Source organism: Typopeltis vanoorti, chromosome 19 (genome assembly GCF_054136105.1).
Source record: "Typopeltis vanoorti isolate ZY-2024b chromosome 19, IOZ_Tvanoo_1.0, whole genome shotgun sequence".
Lineage (NCBI taxonomy): Eukaryota > Metazoa > Arthropoda > Arachnida > Uropygi > Thelyphonidae > Typopeltis > Typopeltis vanoorti.
The window spans coordinates 45,230,562-45,257,429 of NC_143567.1; the positions used below are offsets into that span (position 1 = coordinate 45,230,562).

Here is a 26,868-nt window from a genome sequence, read left to right on the forward strand (position 1 = left end):
GCAATCGTCCGTAGATTATCAATTTGTGAATTTTAAACATATTTAAACCACATTTCGAATGAATCCCTTTGGAATTTTAGATGATAGAAGACACTTTAGTTGAAAAGTAGTCGCATTATAAGAGATTTTGAATGCATATTTTGAATATTTCAGTGTAATCAATTTCCTGGTATGGCAGATGAATTAGAAAATAATCTATAGTTAAGCAGACTTTCATGACATGGCTGCTAAGAAAACTGTCATGAATTAGCTGTGCCATTGTTCTGGAATGGCAGAAAATGCTAGAGCACTTCAGTGGAAGAGTCTTCCCATCACATAGGCGGGAAGAGAATAGTTCCTGAAACAATTCGATTTGCATTTCTGTTGTACCACCACGAGATGGCGGTTGTTGTCTGCCGTACTCTCTCTCTCTCTCCCCTGAAAGGCTTAGATTTACTGATAGTTTTTATAGCTTAGACTCACTATCAGTGGGAGCTAAGATTTAGACTGGCCACCTACCTACTTCAAAAAGCTAGTTTGGGCTAAGGAAATTCTATTACTCCTTTAGGGCAATGAAATGCATTAGAGGATTCACTTTTTTTTATTAATTTTTTTAAATTAAGATGTGGAATGCAGAACACGATCATATCAAGCTTTCTGAAATTCTACATAGACGCAGAAACAGAAATGAAACATTAATGTGTGAAAGTTAATTTCGATCAAAGTAAATTCAGGGTGGATAAGGTGAAGGATTTGGGTATATTAATGGATGGTAGGTTGAAATACACGAGACACGTGTTAGACTGTTATCCATTCGCGAAAGATTATGTGTACAATGATGACGATGAGAATACAGCTCATGAGAGAAAAAGGTGGTGATGATTCCAGTATACAAATTGGTGTATTCTTATTTGAATTATTGAACCTCAGATGAGGCTCTTCAGCTGTTGTGTGGTTGTACAGAGACGTATCCCGAAAAGAATTTTTCGATTGTAGTTTGGTTGTAATTATGGCAGAAGCAGCTAAGGTTATGAGGCCAGTGCACTGTGTTTGTTAACTGCATTTACGAGACGGGAAAAAACAGAATTACCCAAAAGAAAAGCCAAGCGACCTCCGTATGACACAGTAACTCACTTTCATTTGATAAAACCTTATTGCAGGTTCCACATTCTCGACGGGATTCAAACTCTGGTCGAAAAGACCTAAGAATAAACGTAGCAAAGGTCATACAAGAGGAAATGGAGACTTATAAGCACTGTTAAATTTGTGTGTATGTATCTAAGATTGTTTTATTTTATTTTATTAGAAATAATAATACGCAAGCACTTGAATTTTGTCTGCATATATCATTTTACAAAAAAAAATTATAATTGTTTAAAAATATTTTATAATTGAATCTTAACCAAACTTGCGTTCTTTGTAACAAAGAAGGCTGACGTGCTGAGTGGAGGAGGCGGGAGGGCGAGTTCATTTTTAAATTCTGTGCACTAAAATACATATAATCCGTCTGTCTTGATCCTCGTTACAAAAACCTTGCCGACTAGTTAATGACAGTAGTAAATTCAGGAAACCAGTGATGGTCTGAATGTATTGATCTGATGATTTGAATGTATTCATGGCTATACATAATAGTTAGCTATTTAGGTTTAATTTCTCCGTAATGAGTCCACTAAATTCATGTAGATCATGTCATAATAAAAAAAAAAAAACATAAACCGTGCAACTCCAGTGTCTATACTAGGCAGAACACAATCATGTGATATTAACATTTGGTACAATGCTGACCCAAACCATAAATTTTGTTTTCCATGAGATGTTAGATTTAGCTGATATTAAATTTAGAGATATTTTCATCGTCCAGTCTGAGATGACCATTCTACTTTGTAGAGGCTTGAAGTGGCTTGGAAAAGATCATTTTTAGTCTCTGCAGCAGCGCTCCAATTTGTTTGTGAGTGGGATTATTATTACAAAAAAAATTATGATCAACTTATGAATTTAACAGTTTTCTCTTTACTAAAAATAAACGTTAACAAAAATGATGAAACAGTATATAGAAAGTGACTTTAGAAATTTATACAATTGCCTCGAATGCAAAGAATAAGCAACATTTTTACCTATTTATTCTCGATATTAACAGACCACTTCTCCTCTAACACACATTAAATCTAATTAAAATATTTATTGAGGATAACAATCTATTTTTGGTTTTGTAACGATTCCTATCTTTGCACACAAATATTAAGCTAGTTATATTTAGATGTAATGATTTAACTATGGAATCATTTTAGGTCTGATAACCGATTCGATATCGACACAGTAAATGCGATCTTTTATTGTGTAAAAGACCATGTTTATAAACGAAGGAAACATTGCGTAATCTATTAGATAATATTATCAAGTTATTACAAATTGTTATGATTATAGATAATATTATGCCCTTTAGTAATAGGTTGACTTTATCACTGCTAAATTACGCCAGTTATAAAGGCTTAGCACATGTTTCAGTTTCATTTTATTGTAAGTCGAAAAGCTATCTACCCTCATCACTTTTTTTTTTTTTAATATATGATCACTCCTATAATACCATTTCCAATTTCCGGTTATTTTCAGTTGAATTATACACTCAGATTTTGTTACTGAAGCTTATCTTCTTGTTTGAATTAACGACAGCATGATTTATTCAGTATGGAGAAATCATGATGTCAAACTTTGACAAATCCAGAACATGACATACTTGGTTTTTTTTTCGAATATTAAAATGACAAACATAAAAGAGGCAAATAAAACAATTCAATTAATTAATTTGTCGATGTTCAATGCCAATGTAGTCCTTTTCAGTATATTATTTATTTATTTATTGTAAGTCGAAATTCAGCATATATGTTTACACGTGCTGTTTCTGGATTTTCTTGCGATAAGATTGCATTGTTTACATTGACAAATGATAAGCAGGGCAGGACAAATGCAACAGCATGAAAATTTTCTCAAAAGGTGCGATTTTCTTCTGTTTCCTGTGTACCCCAACCGATACGATACACGGCATCATTCAGCAACAGTTGCTAGCAAAGGAGATTTTTTAAATGTTTGTGGTATATTTTATATACGAATATGCTTGAAGCGAACGGAAATTTCTTACATGGCTTCTCATGAAGACAAAAAAAAAAAAATAAATAAAAGAAAATAATGGTCAATTACAAGTTGAATCATCTCTTCATCTCTGACATATAAAAGTGCTTCTATCGCGTGGTATTATCATCCAGACAAATACCGAACCACTCTTCAAGCTATATATCTGTCACGCGAAAGATTACAGTAAGTTTAAAGCAGACAAGTTGTTTTTTTATATTTAACTCTTTAGTATATCTCGCGTGTGTTCGATAAGATGTAGGCCAGTTGTGATTACCAGAAAAATGCAGTATTCCTGTCAGTACCATCCTGATCAAGAATAATTCATGCTCTCCGAACTATTCTTAACCATTTTTGACTCGATAGATAGTGGCATTAACAACATGGAAGGTACAACACGTCGAAGAAACTATTGCCATCATAGGCTGCACATCCTCATCGTATGTTACGCTTTCGCGCAGGCCTACACATTTTACCCCATAAGCTTCCATAAACGATAATCTCGCGGAATAGGTTGGTTGCTCTTTATTCCCGGTGGTATCCCATGACTGTCAAAGCGTGTGTTCACGGGGCCGGTTTGCCTGCTTTGCGGGAGGAAAAACCCCAGGATAAACTGGGGAAAAAAAAAAAAACTGCTGTCCACGCCCACATGGCAGAGGAAAATCCTTAAGCTCCTCACGTCACCGACGGGAACTGAACCTAGGACACTCCTTCCCCAGGGATATGGTTGAGAAGCGCACAGCCACTAGGCTAACTGCGCGGACAGGCTGCACCTAGTCAGATAAAAGCCGCATATATTTTTGCAGCTATACATCATAACCATCAAGAGGCACTTCGGCATGTCTTTCCCTCCCAAGAAAAAGTTTCTGAGATCATGACAGATCCGTTACTAACTAGAGCTCAAAAAGCATGCTTACGATATGGCGATTTGATCAGTCTAGAATAGCAAGAATTTTTGATTAGTCGAATCATATAACCTTCTGCCACGGAAGCAAGCCCAGAATTTCTGTTCCTGATATCACTATAAGCAGCATTTGGTTAATGTGAGAGAAAAGAGATTTCGTAAGAGAAACATGACCGCGAGTATCCTGTTATGCAGTTCTTATAGAGAATACATTGAAACTTCGGCTGTACTCGTTTACGATAAGTCATATCTTTGCATTTAATCAGAATTATTCTTGCTGCTGTAAAAATTCTAGTTAAATACAAAGATGTATGGCAGATTTATCTAGCGTAGATTCCGGCTGAGGCCTCACTAAAAGTCGCTAAGATCGCCCGTCCACATTGATGGGCTGTCTTTTCGCAAGTACAGACAGTACTTCTACACAGATAGTGATAAGTAATATGTAAATTATGCGGATACGGCACATTGAATTGGCAGGGTATGCAGTTTCTACAAGATCACTAATAATTCTCTATTATTATTATTATTACTATTAGGCCCTATACGGGGTATAAGTAAGGTTTATCTTTGTCAGTGTACAGAATAAAACAAAGAAAGAAAAAGAAATGAAACTTCTAGCCGAGAGCTTAGAAAAGCCCATAGGATTACCTTTTAATATATGATAAGAGGGTTGGCAGAAAATTGAAGTAAAATGCCAAACAATGTTTTAAAAAACTTCCTGTCTTATCAATGCATTCAAAGCCCCCCCCCACACACACACACAAAAAAAAAAAAATTTTCTTATGCGCTTAGAAGCACCTCGGTTTAAATGAGCAGAGGTCAAATATCCTCATCCTGAATATTAACAAGAACTCTGGCTATTCCTTCTTCGAGCGAGACTTTGAAGGTGACAAGGGATTATCATGAATAATCCGTTTTTCGTCTGGTGGCAGAACCAGCCTGTGACTCATATAACGATATATAAGACAACAATATCTTAGTTGCTCGACTAATACTTCAAATCGGGAAAAAAAAGTTATTTCCAACACCAAAACCATAAATGTGTCACTCTTTTTTTTTTATGTTAACGCCATCTATGAAACGTGGATGAATAATAATAATAATAATAGACATTAGGAAGCCTGATCTACTCTTCGCTTTCCCGTTACTAGGTAGTAGAGTAGGAGGGGGATAAAGAGAACAGCTTTGCATAGAGGGTGGTGGGTGAATGAAATACGTTGTTGGAGGAGGAGGAGGCGATGAAAGCACAGACAGACAAGGTATGTTAGGAAAGACATCGAGACGGTTAGGCTGGCTCTCCCAGGATGAGTTTGTGGCTCCAGGAGATCTGCTTTGCAAAATTAATCATTAGGCATGAAAACTCCAATAATTATTAAAATGCGCAAATTTCATATTGCAAATATGCATTATGAGCGCAATGTTTTGTGTTGCGGTAGATAAAAAAATAAAAATTAAAAAATAAAATCCTAATATCTTTTTTTACTTGTTTCACGGTTAGTAACAGTAAAATGAACAATCATTTCGTGGTCAAATTTTGTCATAACAATAATACTACGCGAAAATTTGTGAAGTGAAGCAGTAATCAAATAAAATATTTTGAAACAACACACATATAAAACAGGTAAGACAGAATTTAGAAGCAATGGTCGTACGATATTTTTGGGTTTCTCAAAAGTATCGTACGACAAAAATCAAATCGGTATTTGCCAATACTGATTTAATTTTCTTTTGTTTCAGGCAGAAGCAGCGCCAATCTGTCAGTGTGGTCGCTACAATCTTTGACATAACGTGTATTTCTACCAAATGATAAAATGAATTCAATATTATAAGCAATTCAGTATGTCAAAAAAAAAAAAAAAAACAGAGAAGAAACTTCCGATATGTTACATTTATTTTTTGTAACATATTCTCACTAATATTTATGTTTATAAATCAGTTTGTATTGCATCAGCATTTTCATCGACTAAAAATAAAAAAAGGATACTGCTTAAAAAAAAAAAAAACTCACATGTATAATACTTCTAAGAAATTAAACACTGTCAGTTTCAAAAGAAATTATATGAACAGCGCAGTTGTAGTTTTAATGCTTCCGTGAATTTGAAAGCACCGCTGGTTTGTTTATAAGCAGAATTAGATGTCTGCTTATAAACAGAACATCGCAACAGAACATCCCATGTTGTGATGTATACCTTTGAACTGTATATTCTATCATCTAAAATGTATTTTATTGATATATTATTAAATAAATAAAAAAAACAGAGCAGTTAATTTTATATTCATTTTCTCTGCGAAATAGTTATTAATTCCTCTACGAAATAGTTATTAATTCAAGAATTCTGTGCTTCTCGTTTAATAAAGAAGCTATAATTTATCGGTAAGGATGTTGCATACAGAGGTATTTTTAAACTGGTTCACGTGTTAGGTTAAACTTGAACGAAATAAGCTGTTTATGGCTTGGCGTGTCAGCGAAATTTCAACTGACAGATACACATACAGTCTGGATCCACCCTTTCATTCTCATTCAGCAAAGAAGGTTTGCAATTCTGATTCAGTGATGCCTATCATATTATTATTTTTTAAAGAATGCCAACATTACTGACAATCTAGTAATTACTTCTACAGCAAAAAAGACATTTTAATTTCCTTTGACGACTCATATCATAATCATTACTTCCAGGTCTGCGAGGTTACACCATTCTAGATACTATTTTTAATATATATTTATTGCAATTTATTTTCCAATCTAGGAAATATTTATTGCACAAAAAATCTGACTTTTTTTTTTTATCCATTCACATCGATCGACTGGATATCGTTGTCATTCGGGGAAAAAAATATTACAAATAATTTAACAGATAACAAAGAGGCTGAAGTGAAAGGGGGGGGGGAATAATTCAAGTTTATTACAAAACTTTATTTCTCTAATAGTTTTCTAGTGTCACGTGTCAACTGGAATCGTCAGAACAAAACGTAACAATTCAAATCGGCTAAAAATCACTTCTAAAAAACGAATCCAGAGCGACATCTAGGTTGGTCGATTGGTACAGCCTCTGCTGCTAATGGCTCGCAAAAAGTTAAGAAAGTTTGAGCGCGGTTAGTAGGTGGAAGGAATCCAATTGTTCGATGCTGTTGGCACAATATCCCTCGATGAGTCTGTGGACTCCCTGGAGGTGCTAATAATAATGCATAATATTATATGTGAATATAATATTATTCAATATAATTATATTATTCATTATATTAACTCGTTTTTTTCCTCTAGATTCTTCATTCTTCTAAATTCCTTTAAATTATTTGTAATAACGTTACACGAACGTAAGGTTAAAAAACAATGGAAGAAAAAACTAGGCTTACGTGCTGATTTAACTCATCATTAGGTTTAATGGAGTGATGCTGAGCTTCAGAATACTACTATGAATAGCAATATTCCGAAGCTCAACATCACTTGTTGCTGAGCTTGCACTTCTGTCAGTGTTAGCTTATGAAATATTTGCTAACCTGTTTGTCTAAATAGTTTACGTCTAAATTCTCCAACATACAGATGTGGGCTGGGTTCAAATCCCGCTGTGAAGGATAGTCGTGAACGTCTTTGAGAAACATATGATTTTCGTCATCTGGTGTGAGACCGCCATCCTGATTACTGGCCTGAAATACGCGTTGGAGATTTTTTTTTTTTTGAATTTATTCATAATCCAAAACATGTAATAGATAAATTTCCGACTGTTTAACAAATATTCTGGAAATCATGCTCGTGGTCCCAGACACATTACAACACTGCAATTGCATTGATACTAATGTCACTGTCATCTCAGAGTATACATAAGCTGGATAATCGTTCTGACAGCGAACGAGACCAAATATGATTCTCATGAGCTACATGCTAATTAAGGCGAGAAACCATCTTTTAATATCGTTTATATTATCATTCGTCTAGCCGTCACCAAAAGCTATTTATGATATTAGTTGCCATACTAGTTATAGTAATGAAAAAATACTACTTGGCTGTTTGCATTAAATCTTTATTCTTTTAAATTTACATTTAAAGAAACTGCCTGTTGATTGTCCAAGAGGTTAGCGTATCTGCTCTCCAACCAACAAGCTGCGGTTAGAATACTGCCGTGAGCATGTATGTTTGCGACGGTCTTTAGGCGGGAGTCAGGTGTGAGACGGCCATCCCGATTATTGGAGGCCCTGAAGTGGCTTGAAAATGTTCCATGTTTAATTTCTAGAACAGGATGTCAAGACTATGTAAAAATAAATAAAAATTCTAAAAAATATATAAAATAAAAATATTTTAAAAAATCCTTAGCCCACGCACTGCACTAAGGTAGTATAGGATTAAAGCCTTTCGTGGGTGAGAGGTTCATAAAAATAAAACTACACATATGAGCAACATGCCCTCTAATATTCTGTCATCCATGTGCGCATGAAAAATATTTCGTGCGCAAGTTTCCAGTCTCCGATTCAATGTCTGCAGTGGTCTGTGCTCACAATAGCAAAATCCACAAGCCACGAACTCTCAATTTGATACGCCCAAAATTGGTGACGACATCTCTGTTAAAAGATCTCGTTCATGTTATTTCTATAAGAACAACCTAAATGCTTACTCCTTGCACTACTTAAATACTGCATATACATGCAGTTTATAAACAACTTATGTCAAGTTCTAGAATAAAAAATCTTTGCCTAAACCCTATAGGGAATTCTAGGATTTAACACACTAAAACAGTTAATGTAACATTTCTCATATGATGAGCCTTTTCTTCGTCTAGTTATAATTTGTAAAATTGCAGCACTAAATTAATTCGCTTAAATTCGCGTAGCTACAAAAAATCCATCACCGTTTGCACAAGTTCAAGTAGGCTGTACTGTCCAGACAGCAGACACTCTAAACAAATATTTCTCTTGCTGATATCAGCATCAGTTCGTCCACACGGCACAGCCTAAAAGTAACTAATTACAGTGTATTAAGTTGGAATGGGTTACAGCAGAGGTTCTCAAACATTTTAGTCTCAGGATCCCTTTAAACTCTTAAAAATTATTGAATACTAATACTCCAAGGAGCTTTTGGTTATGTGGGTTATATCTATCGATGTTTACCGCATTAGAAATTAATAAAAACTGAGAATTTTTTTTAAATATTTATTTTTCATTTCATTTTAAAATAACAATAATAAATCCATTATATATTAACGTCAATAGCATATTTTTTTATGAAAAAAATTATATTTTCAAATACCGTCTTAGTATTATGATGAAAACAGTTTTCACCTCACGGACCCCTTTGAAGAGGTCTCAGGAACCGAGGGTTACGCGGATCACACTTTCAAAACACTGGGTTAGAGTAACATTGAGGTGGAGACATTGGAGAAATTACTAAATAAAACGTAATTTTTCATATCATTTTTCATATCATTACATTTTACGGCTGATCAAGCTTAGTTGGCCGAAGTGATTGGCGTATCCTCTCTACAACCAAGAGGCTGCGGGTTCGAATCCCGCCAGGGGCATGGATGTACTAACCATTTACCATATCTACTGCTGTAAAGTGTGTTCTGGAGCAGCATGACCTGTGATGCCTTTGCACCATAAAAATCAAAAATAACTATAAAAAATTGACTGCAAATTATGGGCACAGTTACTAGGCGTGTAGGCTTCTTTTTCGATCGATGTATGTGAGCATACGCGCACAGCTTAGAGGGAAAAGTGCATACAAGGGATGAGAAAAAATTTCTGTTAGATGACATTTGACAGATAACTATTAGAGTTAGATCTAAGCCAAACGTATGATATGATATGCTAGTTATTCGCGTTCGTTTAAAATTTGTAGCTCGCATTATTAAGAAAGAATAATGTTTTTTTCAAAAATAATAATAATAATAATACTAATAACAACAACAGACTTCTGCTGGGCAAAACATTGCCACATAACAATTCGAGATGTTCAGTTCACTTCGTACTGTTTTTCAATAACAGTCAATATCCATTTTGTACTTTTTTCTCTGAGGATCTCCTCGCAATTCAGAAAAAAATAAATAAATAAAAAGAATAATCCAGTCCATGTTACCGAATTCAAAACACTAGACGTCTACAGTTGTGCGAGTGCTAAGTTGGCTGTTTTCGAAGGAGAAAGCACGAAAATAACAACAGGTAAATGCCGTATCGTATAGAGAGAAAATACAATTCAAACAAATTTCATCACACCTTTGTGATTATAATTAACTGTACCTCCCCAGGGCAGTTTTCAGTTGGCGGTACACTTTTGAAAATGAAAATTGTCACAGCACATCAGCAAAAAAAAGCGTGCATACTGCTCTTTCTAGTCAAATTGCTCAAATTTCATAACTTATGAGATTAAAATTATTTTATTTTAAAATAATTATTTTAATAGGTAATGCAATTGACTGTCACTTGGTAGAATTACACGCATTCACACTCAGTGTGCAGTATAACGCAGCATGGTATTATACTGCATTCCCTAAGTGAATTCGCTTAAAATGCATATATATATATATATATATATATATATATATAAATCGCACAGTGAAGAAAACATTCATATTTTCAGCATTACACAATAACATTAGTTTTATATACATTCGTAATGGAAGTATAAATATCACACTAGAAAACTGAAAAGTAATTCGGTCTTTCTCTCTCTCTCCTCCTCCCTTGTTTGCTCGCATATTATAGGATACAAAAAGAAATGACGATAGCTATGCTTCGTACCAATGATAAAATCCTGGCATCTGTTCGGTAATGAACAGATGCCAGGATTTTATTTCGTGATGTCATTCTTTTACTTACACAGTGTCTTTTTATTTTTTATTTTTTTTCATGAACCATAAAATATTATTGGAATAATATGGATCATGATATGCGTAAAGAAAAATAGAAATTTTGGTCTCTTAAAACCTTTAACAGTGCTGAAGTAATATAAAACAATCTCTTCGCGATTTTCACGTAAACTAGTATAAAATTACACCAACGTGCTAAAGTCGATAAGAAATCTGAAATCTCTCTCTCTCTCTCTCCGCAAAAATGAACGATATACGGATGAAAGCAAATAGAAAATGGCAGAACGTGATCTTATGCGTGAAATTGTGAAGTTCCCTTTGGCACATCTGCTTTCAATTTTTGTGATATATCTATAGAGCAAGAGCAAAAAAAGACACTGACTTCACATTTGGTAAGAAAAGATGTTCATTTTTTTTCCTTTTCTATAGCATGTGAAAAGTAATTTTGGAACCAGCAAACGAAAAACTTCTTTTCAATCTCAATTAGTGTGTGCATGTGTTCAGCGTTTCTTTTCTTCTACCGAATTAGTCTACAAAGGCCTATTAAATTTTTGTTGTTCGCAGAAATGCTTTGTTTGTTTGTTTTCTGGTAAAATGAAAAATGTACATGCCCTGAAATGAGTTTTCGTTCAGGCTTACTTTTTTTTTTTTTTTTTTAATTGCAGGAAAAAGATCCTAAACAATTTTGGAAGCCACGTTTCAGAATGGCATTTATCGAACTCGTTTTTTTTCTAATGATGAAAGTCTTCGATTCTTAAGGCGAGACTGGATTTTAGAAAGGAATAGAAGTAGCAAATGAAATGTGGAAATATACAGTAGCTCTAAACACAACTTACAATGCATTTCCGCCAGATGTCGGGTATCGAATGATACCATGATAATTGGAACGCATGATACCCGAATATTTTATTCCTTCAGGCAAAATATGCAACATCTCAAGTTGAGAACTCACATATACAAAATAAAAAATTATTAACACAAAACAGTAACGACCAAACGACGGTACGCTGTATTGCACTGTGGTCAACATACAGTATATGATATCGAATGAATAATTGTAGAGCGTTGTACTGAAATATGCTAATTTGATTAGGCAGCCAATGAAGAAGTAACATTGTAAATTAGGCTTATGAAATACTATAGTTCTTTTTAATTCGTTCACCCAGTAGTTAATTTAATTTTTCTATATCTATTAACACCGAGCTGTTGGTAGCCAACCTCTCGATCAGAATAGCTGAAAATTTTAATATACAACTATCCAGAAAAAGAAAGAAAAAAGTTATACCACAAATTCTCAACTAAACGCCAGTCGTCTGAAAATGCAGTGTGGCCTCGAATTGTAGCTGTGCTACTAAACAAACTGTAAATGAGGCTGGGCTAGTATCCGAACATTCCTGGTATGTGTGTTTATTAATAGCCTGAGTATCCCAAGTTATTTTCCTAGCTGCCCTATGTATTAGCTGCGGAACTTACATATGTATGCAGCAGTTAAGTTCTGGAACAAATTTTCGCAAGGCGCGACGGAAAACAAAAAGTGTCTGCCAATAAAACAATTGATTCCCACAACCTCTTTCGGAATGCCGACAAGTTCCAAACCATAGCTGGCAAAATGCCATATCAGTGTATTCGTGAATTTATCTTGAACAAGTTTCTTGACCCCACTTCGAATTCCGTCTGTTAAGGAACCATTCAATAGAGCAGTGAACATCCTTTCAGCTGACAGATGAACTTCAACTCTGTCAATGCAGGAACTGTGGTTGTTTTATTTGAAGAATTTACAGTAGAGATTTGACCTGCTGTGATAGACTCATCGAACAAAAAGGAGACAATTTTAAGTTTGTTTAAACTGTCGTAATAGTAAAGTATTAATATAATTATCTTCAGATTGGGAAGAGTGCAGCGTTCTAGAAATGAATGCAAACAAAAGTATTTATAAAAGTATAAAGATCGGATATAGAAAACACAAAGCATAGCAAATAGAGATCAGCAAAAAGTATCTGCATTGTTTATTTTTATTTAAATTTATTTTTAATCGGTTCCACTGAATGGGCAAGTTAGCCGTAAACTTTTGCTTCATGACATATGCTGATCAAGTATCGATGACATGACAAACTTTTTATAAAGTTATCCATAACTTTATAAGTAAAACTTATAAAGTTATGGATAACACACCTCATTTCCATAAATTCTGTGCAAGAGGAGTTCTCAAACAACTCATTAACGAACATAGCAAAATTGTTTTGCAGTTACAGATATAACTACGTTTGGAACTGATATCGTAAGATAAAAAAAAAAGCCGATCTAATCTCCTTTACTGCTTCTTTAACTCGTATTTATTATTTAAAAATGCATTTCAAAAGGATTAGAAAATATGGCAGAAGCAGAACATAGTGGAAAAGTGTCTACGTCACGAGAGGTCATGCATTTCCAGACTAATATTGCTGCATGACATATGCTACTGTATATTTGTACTTTAATTTTTGGAATCAACACATTGTTAGCATTTATCTTTTCTTATGTGTACACTGATAGTTTGTATTTATCACCTAGTTTTTGTATCATTCTTGTTATCTTTATAGATACTCGATATTTTAAGTTCCATAGGTTTCATGAGCAGGTTGTCAAAGCCTTTCCAAATAAATATAAAAATAAAAATTCAAAATTTGCGTGCAACGTTGGCCATTGTATTCTTTGATCTGCTACGTAAGATCCTCAGCATTGCTTTGAAGTTCAAATCAGATTTCAGTTTCTTATCAAATGCATCAGTATAATTTCATTATAAATAAACACTTTCTTATATATTTAATATTATATCATCCTACAATACCCATGCCCGACGGTAGGAGACTCGAACGACCTGTTGGTTGGAGAGCAGATATGTTCTGCATATTCTACTCAGATCTTTAAGAAAATCTTTCTAGCCTAGTTGAATGGCTTTGTCATTCACCTATAGCCTAGGAAAATGAGATTTAGGTTCATAACACCTGCGATTCAAGAGACTGTAAGCCCATTTTCAGAAAGACTAGATTAGCTGGTCGCAAGCGGGGAAGAGGATGTTTCCTCTTGTTTACTAGGGTTCTCCTCCTGTAAAACAGGCAAACTGCGCGTGACTGCAGACAGAGCTCAGCAACGTGTTATGTTAAAATCGGGTTAAATATGAATGATTCCCCTCCGATAGCATTAATAGGCGTTACAAGAATTCGAAGATGGTGATGTTCGGGTCTGGTTTTCTCAAATTTATTCTCGGTTTCAGAATTTAATATTTTTAAAATCATTCTACTTAATTCCTTTTTCTCGTGATTTCCTCTTTTACTTATATTTTTTTCTTTAAATGCAAACATACTCGTAAAATCAGCCACCGTTGTTATATTGTTATACATCTTGTTATTAGTTTAATTATAGCTGAATAATTATAATTAAATAATAATTCACAATATTCTATCAATTTGATGTTTGATTAAATCTTGCTTTTAAAATTCTTTTTTAATCAAAATTTGAAGTGAAAAATTCAAAAAAATAAAAAATAAAAAAACATGACTTATACGAAAGTATAAAATTATAAAATTTTATTTCTAAATAAAACAAAATTAAAATAATTTTCAAATAAAATTTTAATTATAAAAAAGGTTATATACTTGCAATAATCGAATATCACGATGTACCTCATTAAGAATATTCTTTATTTTTTTTTAAAAATTATACAATATAATCTCGATATTAATTTAATACCATCATACTATCTGTATTGCACTTCGCCTTACTTATATCCACGATCTCTCTCTCTCTCTCTCGCTCTCTCTCACACACACACGTGAAATTCCAGCATCTTACAATCCTTTTCCACGGAATAGGCTCTCATTTACCTCCATTTGTTTTTCTTCTTCATCTTCCTACTTTCGCTGGAAGATATCATCGCTTTCTTCCCTTTTAAATTTTACTGGTTTTTGTAACGATGTTTTTTTTTTCCCCCTCCGCATGATTAGGTTGTTGGCTTTCTGCACAATTCTTTCCGTCCCCATTTATTTGGCCTTGGAACTACTTTCACAATTCAAAATGGTTGTCAAGGCTGAATTGCTGTTAAGAATTGGTACCATTAAAATTAAATGGCTTACCGTATACTGCTGAGATCTACCAATTCGCACATATCTCGATTCTTAATAGGTACAATAATTTTATTACTTCCTTTATGAATTTTTAATTTCTTCTGGGAAAACAGAAAGGGGGGAAAATACTCAGACAGAAAGACAACATGCGGAAATGACTTGTGACTGATTGTAGGCATTCAATCAATCTACTAGTGTCGGTTAAAAATAGTTTGGGCAACGATGACGGTTAGACTTATTATTTTAAGGTTGTAATACAAAAACTAAGGATGTAGTAAAGTACGTGTTGTGGTACAGAAAGAATGAAGTATAAAATCATCATCTCAGTTAAGATATTTGGGAATGGGCATCCAACTCGAAAAATACTAATAACAAAAACAAAAGGCAAGTTCAGAAATTATTTAAGTATCATCAAAAATTTTCGTAAACTCAACTTTGAATTGTCCAATGAAACCAATTTAGCACTTTTGTTCGTTTGTCTAATTACTGCTGATAAATACTGTAAGATGCAACTAACTAGCAGAACTGATATGCTCGCCATCCCCTTGCTTAAAGGCCTGAAACAACAAAAATGGTCTTAGCCTATCTCATCCCTAGTTCAGCCACGGGATTTGTATACTGTAGGGTTTCAACTATTTCGTGGTGGAAGAACAAAATGTGTTGATAAGGGATGAGTAACTATAGTAGTACAGTTATCTCACTAAACATAATACTTAACTGTAGTACTAAAGTGGAACGTATCGCCCAGGATGATTACTTTAAAGCAATTTAAAATAAAATACACGCTTGAGGTGCGATTTTTTTTTTTTTTGATGAGCACTTAATATAGTTACTGAAGGAGGGAGATTGTCCACAGATGCAAAGAAACTCAATTTAAATAAACACTGAAATAGTACAACTATTTTTAATAAATTTCACATTTCATCTCGTATATCGTTAAGATAACTGCTGAAGATAACGTTAAGATATATACAGCATTAACACATTAACAACTTTTTTTTCCTTTTCGTTTTATTTTTGCTAAACTGGTTAGCTAAACATTCATATAACTTTTTATTTTTATTATTATTATTGGAATACCACCCGTAAAACTCACTAGAGGTTTTTCGAGCCACTTCAGGCCTCCAATAACTAACTAACTAGTTATTGTTAGTTAGTTATTGGATTTAACTCATTAGTTAAACCACTAATGAATCGCTAAATGTTTGAACGGCATATTAATGTAAAATTTCGTGTTAAATTTTGTAAATTACCAGTGAAAGATTATGAAATGATGAAAGAGGATTGTGACGATGTCATTCCAATCTATGTGTTTTTAAATGGTGTATTATAATAAAGAAAAAGCAAGAAAACCTTGAAGTTGACATCAGGAATAGAATAGCCTACCTTGTCTAGAAACAAAGCCAACATTACACACGACAGAGCACTAACAAACATTCATCAGTTTGAATGTTTTGAATGGAAAGTTGCCAGGCCATCGCCAATTCAGGCATACGTCATGTCTGCGCATGTTTTGTATCTTAAGCATTCAAGATCTTCCAAGGAAAGACAAAGAATGGAAATGTGCGATGACATGACTAAGATCGTAAAAGGACCGACAATTTCAATCAATGAAAGATCGTAATGCGGATCCAACAGATGTAGCTTAAAAAGTCTCAAAAGGATTGCAACCCATTCCCTTTGCGATTCAAAACTGCTTCATGACTAATTTTTGGGACGGAATCATTGGCAAATACAGGGAGAAGATTGAGAAATACTATCAATAATTAGCGTATTTTTGCATTTCACGTTTTATTAATTTACTTCATTTTCCCTGAAAATATTATATAGGATGTTTACTTTGTTTTGAAGTTTCTTTTTTGTTTATTTAACTGCCTTTTAAATTTATTTCTTGAAGGGACGTTGACCCTATCTCTGCATTTGAAAATAAATAAATAAATAAATAAAGAAAGAAAAATAAATAAAGAAAAGAAAGGTGTTAGAATTCAAAGAAGATACTCTTTGTTTATACATACAGTTTAATTTCTTACCTAGTCAAATTCATATATTCCAAACAGGAATCATTTATATCCGCGGATAATTAATTTTTGCGCAAAGATGTTTTTTTATTATCAAGAAAACAGGGGTCGGCAATCTTTTCAGACTCGTGGGCCACATTCAACTTTTATTTTTAACAATCTATTCATTATGAATAGTTTGCTTTTTAAATATGTTTTGATGAGCAGTCAAAGAAGCTTGTTATTTATAATTTATTAATTTGATTGTTTTCTAAGTTCATAGTTCAAATCCTGGTATTGGTTTTCATGTTCATTCTCGTAATGAACGGCTGATATTATATTCTTTCATAACAGCAACACTTTTATGACAAATAAGACAAAGGGGCTTACCCCCATTTTCAATAAAGAAGTGCTTGCTGTTCCATTCATCATTAAACCTTCTTTCTTCATCTACAATTGTACGTTTTCTTGAACCCATTTTTTAAAATTATTTTTAACACATATATATATCCTCTGAAAATAATAGTTGATATTATTGAATTATATATAAAGGACGGACCAGGGAACGCGACTGCAAAAGTGTGCCAAAATCTCGGTTGTCGTCGGATGAAGTTGGCTTTGTTATCCCCACTCATGATGACTCACACGGTTGACTCGCGCCAAGTTGCACGGCGATATCACGAAGTATAAGTATAAAATTATTTTTAATTTATTATTCATATTTTTTAAATAATTCAACATGCGGGCCACATGCCATGTAAATATGGTCAACCCTTTATGGGCCGCCAAAAATGTACGTTTGGGCCACATGCGGCCCGCCGGTTGCCAACCCCTGGTTTAAACCAATAGTTAAATTTCAACATTCATACAAAATAATCAGTGTTTTAAAGCTACAAAATCTGTGATAACCACTCTGATATTTCCTATTCTATTTCCTTAAAAAAAAAGGAAATAGAATAGGAAATAGCAGAGTGGTTATCGCGATTTGATTTGATTTCACGATCCACTAATGAGTCGCGACCAACAGTTTGAAAAACTCTGATGTAAAGAAATGATCATTATACAGTATGATTCCATACTGGTTTTAATACTAAAAGTTAAAATAAGGAAGGTAAGTGCTATACTCAATTCTTCTGAATTCATATTTGCTATATACTCTTTTAAACATTCAGAAACCTTCAAAACGTAGAATAATTGCTAGCCCGTGAACAAATAAAACCCTAGGCTAGAAAAAGATGCTAAATAGAATGTAGTATTTTTGATATATGTTTATTACATGTTTGTATGCATAAATTGCACAATTAACAGATATAAGTAACTGTCATAAACAAAACAAATTCTTTTCAGTCATAACAAAACATAATGCACAAGAAACAAATCTAAATATTAAATGTATTAATAATAGTACACATTTTGTTTTGTAGGCAAGTGTCTCCTGCAGGAGATGTGTTACTATTCAATACTAAAATCCCCTGGCAGACAGAAACAAATTACCTGGGTGTGATTCTCGACAAAAAGCTATCTTTCAACCAACACATCAAGTCTGCGTGCGCAAAAGCATCTAAAGCCATAGCTCAGATCTATCCGCTAATTAATAGAAATAGCAAGCTCAGCAACAGAATCAAATTGCAACTATACCAGATGATGATTCGTCCTATAACCTATAATCACCTATGCCTCTCCGGCCTGGAGCCACACCTCTAATACTAACATTATCAAAATACAGCGAGTGCAGAACAAGTGCTTGAGAATGATTCTGAACGCCCCGTGGCACGTTAGAAACAACCAACTCCACAGAGACACAAATATTCCCTATATTCTCTCTTTTCTACAATCCTTAGCATCCAAGTTTTTCCTAAAGACGTCCACACATCCCAACGATTTGGTTCAACAAGCTGCATCATACGAGCCAACGGACATGTTAAAATATAGAAGACCAAAAGCTATATTAGCCTCCTATAACGATGCATAATCACCATGCCCATTCAGGACGAGCAAACTGCTCGTAAATTTTACCCTCACTGTAACCACAACAGATAGCGGGGAATATGAAAAGCATTTTGCTTCACCCTTAAAGACATAAATGTCAATTGTTCAATTTTGTAGGCAAAGAAGTCGATGTTCTTTAAGAAAAACTGAACGACGACAATGTCTGTGTGTGTGTGTGTGTGTGTGTGAAAGAGAGAGAGAGAGAGAGAGAGAGAGAGAGAGAGCGGAGAAGTTCAAAATTATTTTGTGATTTGTCTTTAAATTCATCATCGTCATAAAATTCTGTATGTACTTCAAGGAGTGCACAGAATACTATGATAGTGCTACATGAAAAGTTTTCCTCCAAATTAGTCTGTCACTTGTCAAGACTCTTAAAAACATTATCAGATCTTATATTTCGGTCTTCTAAAGTTTCAAACTGCATCAATCCGCATAGCTCTTTGTCTTCCTCTCTGTTTTTTTATTGTTTTTATTTTTCATCACTTGTTTGGCTAATCTTCTTTCCTCTCCCATTCTGTATTCTCAGATGGTGTAGTGACCACACCATCTGACATTAGCTCTACTCAAACACTCTGGAATACTAACAATGTCAATTACCGTCCTAATATTATTATTTTTTATGAGTCTGACAATGGTGCTATCTGAATTCTTCAACTAAATTTCAAATTACTTGTACAGTATTTTAGTTACTGCGCTAAATTGATGTCAGGATTTGGCCTCCGGTAGATTTATTTGCATTGCCTTTGGTAAGTGAGGAGTCTACTCTACTAATACAAAATTTAATATATAAAATCATGGTCAAGTTTGAAGAATGGACAAGTAGAACACTTTCTCCAAGCACCAAAATATAAATTAAGGAAGAAATTATTCTGCATAAAATTCGTTTTATGCAGAATCTATATCCAATTTTCCAAGCCTCGTTTTTGCTTTCAGGATCTTCCAATAGAAATCCACAAAGTGTACTGCGGTCTTGTCATTCTGATGACTTGTTTGTCGTAAAAAATAAAATAAAAATAAAATAAAAAAAACACTCATGAAGAAACAGATTCTATTCAGTAAATGCATTCAAATGATCAAAAGACTGCAGCCAAAATGTAAGGTTCTATGATAATTTATGTGAATACATGTGCATAAAATACATGAACGAATGGATAACTTTGGAAGTCTTCCAAAATGAGAAGTAAAGGCACTCACTCCTTGTCTGACTGTAAAGTTGTCTGCCACGCGAGTTCAAAAACAGTAACAAGTGTAATGCCTGAAGCTATAACAAATGTTCAACACATACCTGGGATAAATGCAATCAGTCACATTTCAGATTTGTACTTTGGCATTTTACAATATAGAATAATAATAATAATCGAATAAACATATTCAGATGTTATTGTAATTATCCTGCTACATACATTTTCCTTATATTTTCTTCCCACACATAACTTCCCAGAAAGGAAATCTCGTAAATTATTTCATTGCACAAATTATGCGGCATCCGTCTATCTATGAATTTAATTTGTTTACGCTAATATTCCTAATTATTGACGCTTTCGTTAATTAGGAAAGTTGTCATTCCTAATTAATGTATTCCTAGTTAAATGAGAGTCGTCATGAACTAAGAAGATATTTTTTGCTGAGTACAATTTGTATTCGTATTCTGACAATCAGCGATTATTTTTAAACTGTACTTTAAATTTAATATTAAATTTAAAGTATAGTTTAAAATTTATATATATATATATATATATATGGGAATAAATATAAAATATATAATAAAATATATATAAAAATAAAAAATATAAAATATATATATATATATATATATATATATATAAAATCATCTGGTATTCTAAAGAAAAAAAAATTATTTTTTTTATTTATTTATTTTGGTAAATAGCGTGTGTATGTAATCATAAAAGTTAAAAGAAATAATTTTGTTATTCTTTAAAATTCTTCAACAACAACAAAAAAAATCTTTTGTATTTTAGTCCTTGCGCGCTACTACTATTCTGTACTAGTAGTTTCCATAGACCCATTATTTGTGCATAATGATTAGCTTATCTCACAAAAATATGCTTTAAATTGCTTGGTTATATTAGTAAAAATAATAATAAAATTATATATTTATTTAATTAATTTATTTTTTTTAATTTCTTTAACCACAAAAATTTTGAATTCAGAAATTCCAAATAAATAATAATAATAAATATATAAAATAAAAATAAAATTACAATGCTTTTTGGGAGTGTGTGTGGGGGGGGGGGACTAATGAAATCAAGCAATTTAAAGGGCATGTTCGTAAGAGATAAGCTAATCATTATGTACCAAAGATCAGGTTCATACCTGCGGGGAACTACTGTAAGGAACAAACTCCAAACAAACAAAAGGCAGCCAAATCTAGAGAATGGGAACAGCGCAAGGACCAAAATAAAAAGGAATTGCAAAAAATAAAATTATTCTTTTTAACGCCTATAACTACACACACACTGTTTACAAATAATAATAATAATAATTACAAAGTATTTGTGAACCAAGAATACATAAAATCTATTAAATTAATTTTTGTAGTAAGCACTTACAAATGACTCATTTTAAAGCTTACGATTCCTAATATTGATAAATAAATTTCAGTGTCTTTTAAAGAAAACAAGTTTTCCGAAATTAGGTAAAAGTTTCCTCAAATTCGTCATAATTTGCATAAAAATCATTAAAACTTGTTTTTCCAGTAATTGAAACGGTGACCTAATGATAGCGTCAACGAAAATGGTGGACCTTTCATTTTAAAGCTTACGTTCTCCAGATGTTGAAGAAAATAAAATTTTTCTCTGAAATTCTCAATCATTTGCACGCATGCAAGTGGTACTGTAGTGTAATACGTCAGAAGAGCTGAGGTGAGGTGGTTTTCCATAATGAGAGTTCTATTGACTTACCTCAACCTCAGCCACAAGTTAATTAAGGATAAACTGCAAAAGATTTGAAAGCTAAACTGATATCAGCATTAGCCAGAGTTAATTTGAAAACTATGAAACAAAAAAATATACAAAAAAAAACCACAAAAAAAAAACGTAATATACAATGAAATCATAAATATAATAATTCCGTCACAAGCCATGGTACTATTAATCGATAAAGAATTATTTTATTACTACATTTTCTCATAAATCCAAACATCGATGCTCAGGCCTACAAAGATAATTATATTTTCAACTATGTTCTTCGATTCTTTTTTTTTTCTTTTTTTCAGCACATCTTAGTATAATGGTTGAATCATTATATTAAACTGTGTACGAGTATTTGACAGCAAAAATTTGCTATCAGAATTTGTTGTTATTATTGTTATTAAATAATATGAACCGTTTGCTTTTTATACAGTATCTAAATATTTCTTAAAGCAAAAGATGCTATTAGAGTTATTTTTAATCTACGAGTAATTAATCTCGTAGTTAATTCCAGTTAAATCTCTATGCGTTATTTTTATTGTCCGACGGGGGGGGGCACCACTTTACTTACCAGAGGACTGAAGTGGTTTGAAAAAAAAATACTGTATACACCATATACCACGTCGGATCGGGGGAAGCTTATGCCACAGGAAGGAGCAGGAGCTGGCCCATAAAGATGTTATGGGCCAGCTTCTGGCCCAGATACATTACAGATGCAATCCAAGAGGTGTTTTTTAGATATTAAACAAAACGGACGAGGAAGATTCATCAAAGTTGCAAAGTTTGGAACTGCAGGAAGAAAAAGTCGATTATTATCATAGCAGCTGAATTCAGAGACAATTTAACCTTTAGTGAGCTGTATGCTTCTTTGATCCACCAAACCCTGATAACCTTCCAGAAAATAGAAAACTAAAAAGGGAAGTGATGGTAAAAGATAATAGAGACCAATATCTCGACCTGAAAGAAAATTCAAGAAGGCTTTTAAAGGGCTCCCAAATAATAGTAAGGGGAAAGAGGAGGGGGGGACTCGCTCACAGAGTGCTATACCGACCCAGGGTACGATGGGCTTTCGTGATGCATTAACAGATCTGCTGGAAACTTTTGGTATAGATGATGAAGAACTGATGATGGAAGGGACGGTTCTTCTGCAAAACAAGCCTTCCCGAGACACTTGCAGTTGAATAGATATCACACACTGTTCTATGATTTTTAACAATACTGGTGATAATTCCAATCTCAAATTTGGAAGTAAGAAGAATTTAAAGCGTCTTAAAAATTTGCTTATTTAGTGAATTTCTAGGAGGTAATAATAAACAACAACAACAACAACAAAAAAAAAAAACTTCCTCCACTTCTCCATCGGATAACGAGTACCTTCGCTAAACAACAGGAAAAAAGCTAGATGACTCCTATTATCAAGGATGATTTTTGTAACCAAGAGCCATCGGTCAATACCACTGCTATCGAGAATATTTCTGCAATAGGTATGTATTAACCAGAACAGGACACATGAAACATTTAAACACTAGAATGTAAGCAAAAATACCCAATCATCTAGTGAGCATCATCGAAGCATCTTCAAATTGATTGCAGTTGCAACTATGCTATGGCACACTTGTCTTCCCATTCAGTCAGATTTAACACATTTGTACCCAGCTTCTGCATAATACTGATTACTAGGAGTGCATACAAATCGTTCGGCTGTTAAGAATTTCTGTCGAGGAAGTTAAAGACATGATATTCGTAAAGTGTTTTCTCAGGCCGTTTTTTTTCTGTGGGATGAGAAACTTCTACAGGTTAACTTTACCTTGTCTGAAAATAAGGACTAAAATTCCTCCGATATAAGGTCATTTTCCCTGTTTGGCAATGCACGATGCAACCACGGGTCGTGTAATGTGGATGTAAATAAAGAAGAAACTAATGTTAAAAGACCATGAGACTCGGATAATCTTTTCTGAAGTGAGAGTTAAGGAAGGTTTCACTGTATTTGTATGTGCTGTGGGGAAGTTTTTAAAAAATATATATTTAAACCAGAGGCGCGCTGATTTCGTCTTATCAAAATGATAACGAGGCTTAGGTCCTGTAGGAATTATACGTTATGTTGTCGAGATGCACTAGAATAACGGAATCAATCTTCAGTAATAATAATAATAACAAAACGTGCTGGACATGAACCATCAGATCAGACTCGATAAGGGAAACAATAATTCCAAGGTTCCAAAAGCATTGCACAGCTATCCTGTTCCGGGTAAACATGATTATTTAGTGTCGAGGGACCGTCAACAAATCTGCTACAAAATCTCGTTCGACTACATTTCAAAGAGGGCAATACTGATAGTGGGGTGGGGGGGGGGGAATAATCCATTAAAATGTAGCTGTTACTATGTTCAGATAAACACTCCTATCACTCACAATGAAATTAAAACTGTTGTCGAATAATTACGTTACGGTCCTCCTTAGCCGAGTGAGTGTATCTAAATTTCATTCCCGGTGGGCATGGATTAATATCTTCAGGTGAAGGATCAATCTCATCGCCCGGTGTGAGACCACCACCCTGCTTACTGGAGGCTTGAAAAACTTCTAAGTTAAGCCTCTAAAGCAGGATTTCCGGATTATCAACCCTTAGCCCACCAATGGTACTAATACTAATTTACCATATCAACCCCCAAAAAATCCGTTAGCCTGTCATGATAAACACAGTGAAGTGATAATGTCCTTGAATTGTTTTTATTTCCATCCTCCAATTATTTACAATTATGAATTAACATAAAACACGAATTTGTGATTCATAATATAACATGCCCGCTTAAGCTGCTGAATAAACGAATTTTACAGCAACAATTTATGGATTTTGTAAAGCACTGATACGTTAGAATTAATTGCTTTATTGTTGTCAAATCACTCAACTTAGTTTTCGAATTAGTGCATACGTGGCGACAGCGGCGCACCCAGAGGGGGGGAGGGAACCAAGGGGTCCTGGAATCTCCCAAAAGAAAAAGGGAAAAAAAACTAGAAAAATTTCCAAAAATCTTTTCCTAATTAAAATTCTTTTTTTTTTTCTTTATGTTGCGTTGTGTCTTCTATTTCTATACTATTTATGAATTAGTGGTCACATAAGGTGGGAATCCCCTATAGCTCTCGGGAATCATGGCCGCTGTGAACACAAGGCGAACGAAGTAGTGCACAGACGAACCGAGTGCTACTTCGTTTGCCCGAGCTCAAGTTGTATAAAAAATTTGAAAAACCGTTTGCAATAGCTCCATACAAAAATGCCATTGATGCAGTTTCCAAGTGTGACAAAATGATATATCCTAACATCTATAACTTATTAAAAATATCTGCAACGCTTTCGGTAACAACATGCGTCAGTGAAAAGTCATTTTCTACCTTACGCCTTTTAAAAACCTATTTAAGATCTACCATGACACAATCACGATTGAACGGACTGGCTTTGCTATATATACACAAAGAGATTAATGTAACCACGACTGAAGTAATTCAAGAGCTTTATAAAAAGAAAAGAAAACTGGATTTCATTCTTTAAAGAAATTTTTATAATCACGTAATGAATTTTATTGAATTTGCATTAAAAATATTTTTATCTGTTCAACTCGCCACCCCCCACCCAAGATTAAATCCTGAGTACCCCACTGTGTGGTGATATTATTATTAAAAGGGGAAAAACGTGATTTTCAAAGCAATATTGTGCATTTTTATATTCAATGATACGTAAAAAATAACCATGTTACTCTTTCTCAAATCACTCAACTGTAGTTGTCAAATCATTGCATTCGTGGTGATATTACTATTATTAAAAGAAAAGGTTAGGGTTAGCAACTCAGTATAGAATTCTACGCAAGCATTAAAGTGTACAGTAACCCGCTTACCTGTCAATAACTCCATGCTGAAGAGGTCTGTAACAAATTGCATATCCTATAAACCTGAAATTCGATGTGTGGAATATATTGTAGGCCCTAAGATCTATTATTTTTTTTTTAAACACTGCTCGTATATGTTGTGAAAAATAATGCTTGCCTTCTATGACATCCCTAGTAAGAGTAGATGAATCTGCATTCTAAGGCAGTTACCGACTACTTAACAACGCGAATTTAGAAACATGAATCACGGATCTACAGCATAACATATCACACGCCATACTTGAGAAGTCTCGTTGGAGCCAGATCACAAAATACGAATAGGAAGTGTAAATAACAAAAGCGATTAAACATTGATAAGCAATAAAACCAAAGTCTATAAAACTTTTGATTTATAAATGACGTATCTCGTTTAAAAGTAAATAAACAGATATGAAATAATAAATGCCTGAGTAAAGCAAAAAAAAAAAAGAAAATTAAAAAAAATGACGAAATTCGATAAAATCAGACGAAGCAAAAGTGAGACGCCATTGGGCGGTCATGTTTTGAATAATCTGTAACTTGGAAAAAAAATCGCATGTAAATTTCATTCATGCAAGTCGGATGCGAAGTAATTACTGGTACGTGCGTTGACGAAAGTTTTAAGTAGGAAGGATGAGTAATATTGTAGAAGTAGTGAGAGAATATATTTGGTATCAAGAAGACTGACTAGTATGAGATCATAAGATCTTTACACAGCATGAGAAAATTAGTTATTTTTAAACGATATTACGCTTTTCAGAAGAAGAATAAGAAGGGAAGAGGGAAAATATAACAATTTGTAGGTAGTATATATAATTTTGTATAACGATTTTCTAAGAAAAAATTTTAATGCTGATCTTTTAATTTAAAACCTCAAAATTACCGAATACAAATATTTATTTGTAACTCACGATTTCAAAATATGATCATCTATAATTACCGACGTTATCAAAAGGGTGGGGGGATATATATAGTAATATCAATATAAAATATTTTTCTTGTTTTATTTTTAATCATGATCTTTGTGACATCGGATGGAGGCATCTGAAATTCTGTTTGATAATAGGAACAAGGGAACAAAAAGTATGTGATAAACTAATTTGAGCAATCACGTGATTAGTATTCATTCAGGAATGAAATAATAACA

The 26,868-nt window shown here is 33.6% G+C and overlaps 1 protein-coding gene across 1 annotated transcript in view; it reads right to left on the bottom strand.

Annotated features, from left to right (window-relative positions):
• The window catches only part of LOC150096055 (uncharacterized), a 366,639-nt gene extending 340,776 nt beyond the window's left edge, over positions 1-25,863 (bottom strand). Inside the window, exon 1 of the mRNA XM_090408865.1 lies at positions 25,713-25,863. Within this exon, the coding sequence (XP_090264991.1) occupies positions 25,713-25,755 (43 nt within the window). The 5' untranslated portion in view covers positions 25,756-25,863. The remainder of the gene's footprint in view (positions 1-25,712) is intronic.
• Between the last annotated feature and the right edge of the window lie 1,005 nt (positions 25,864-26,868).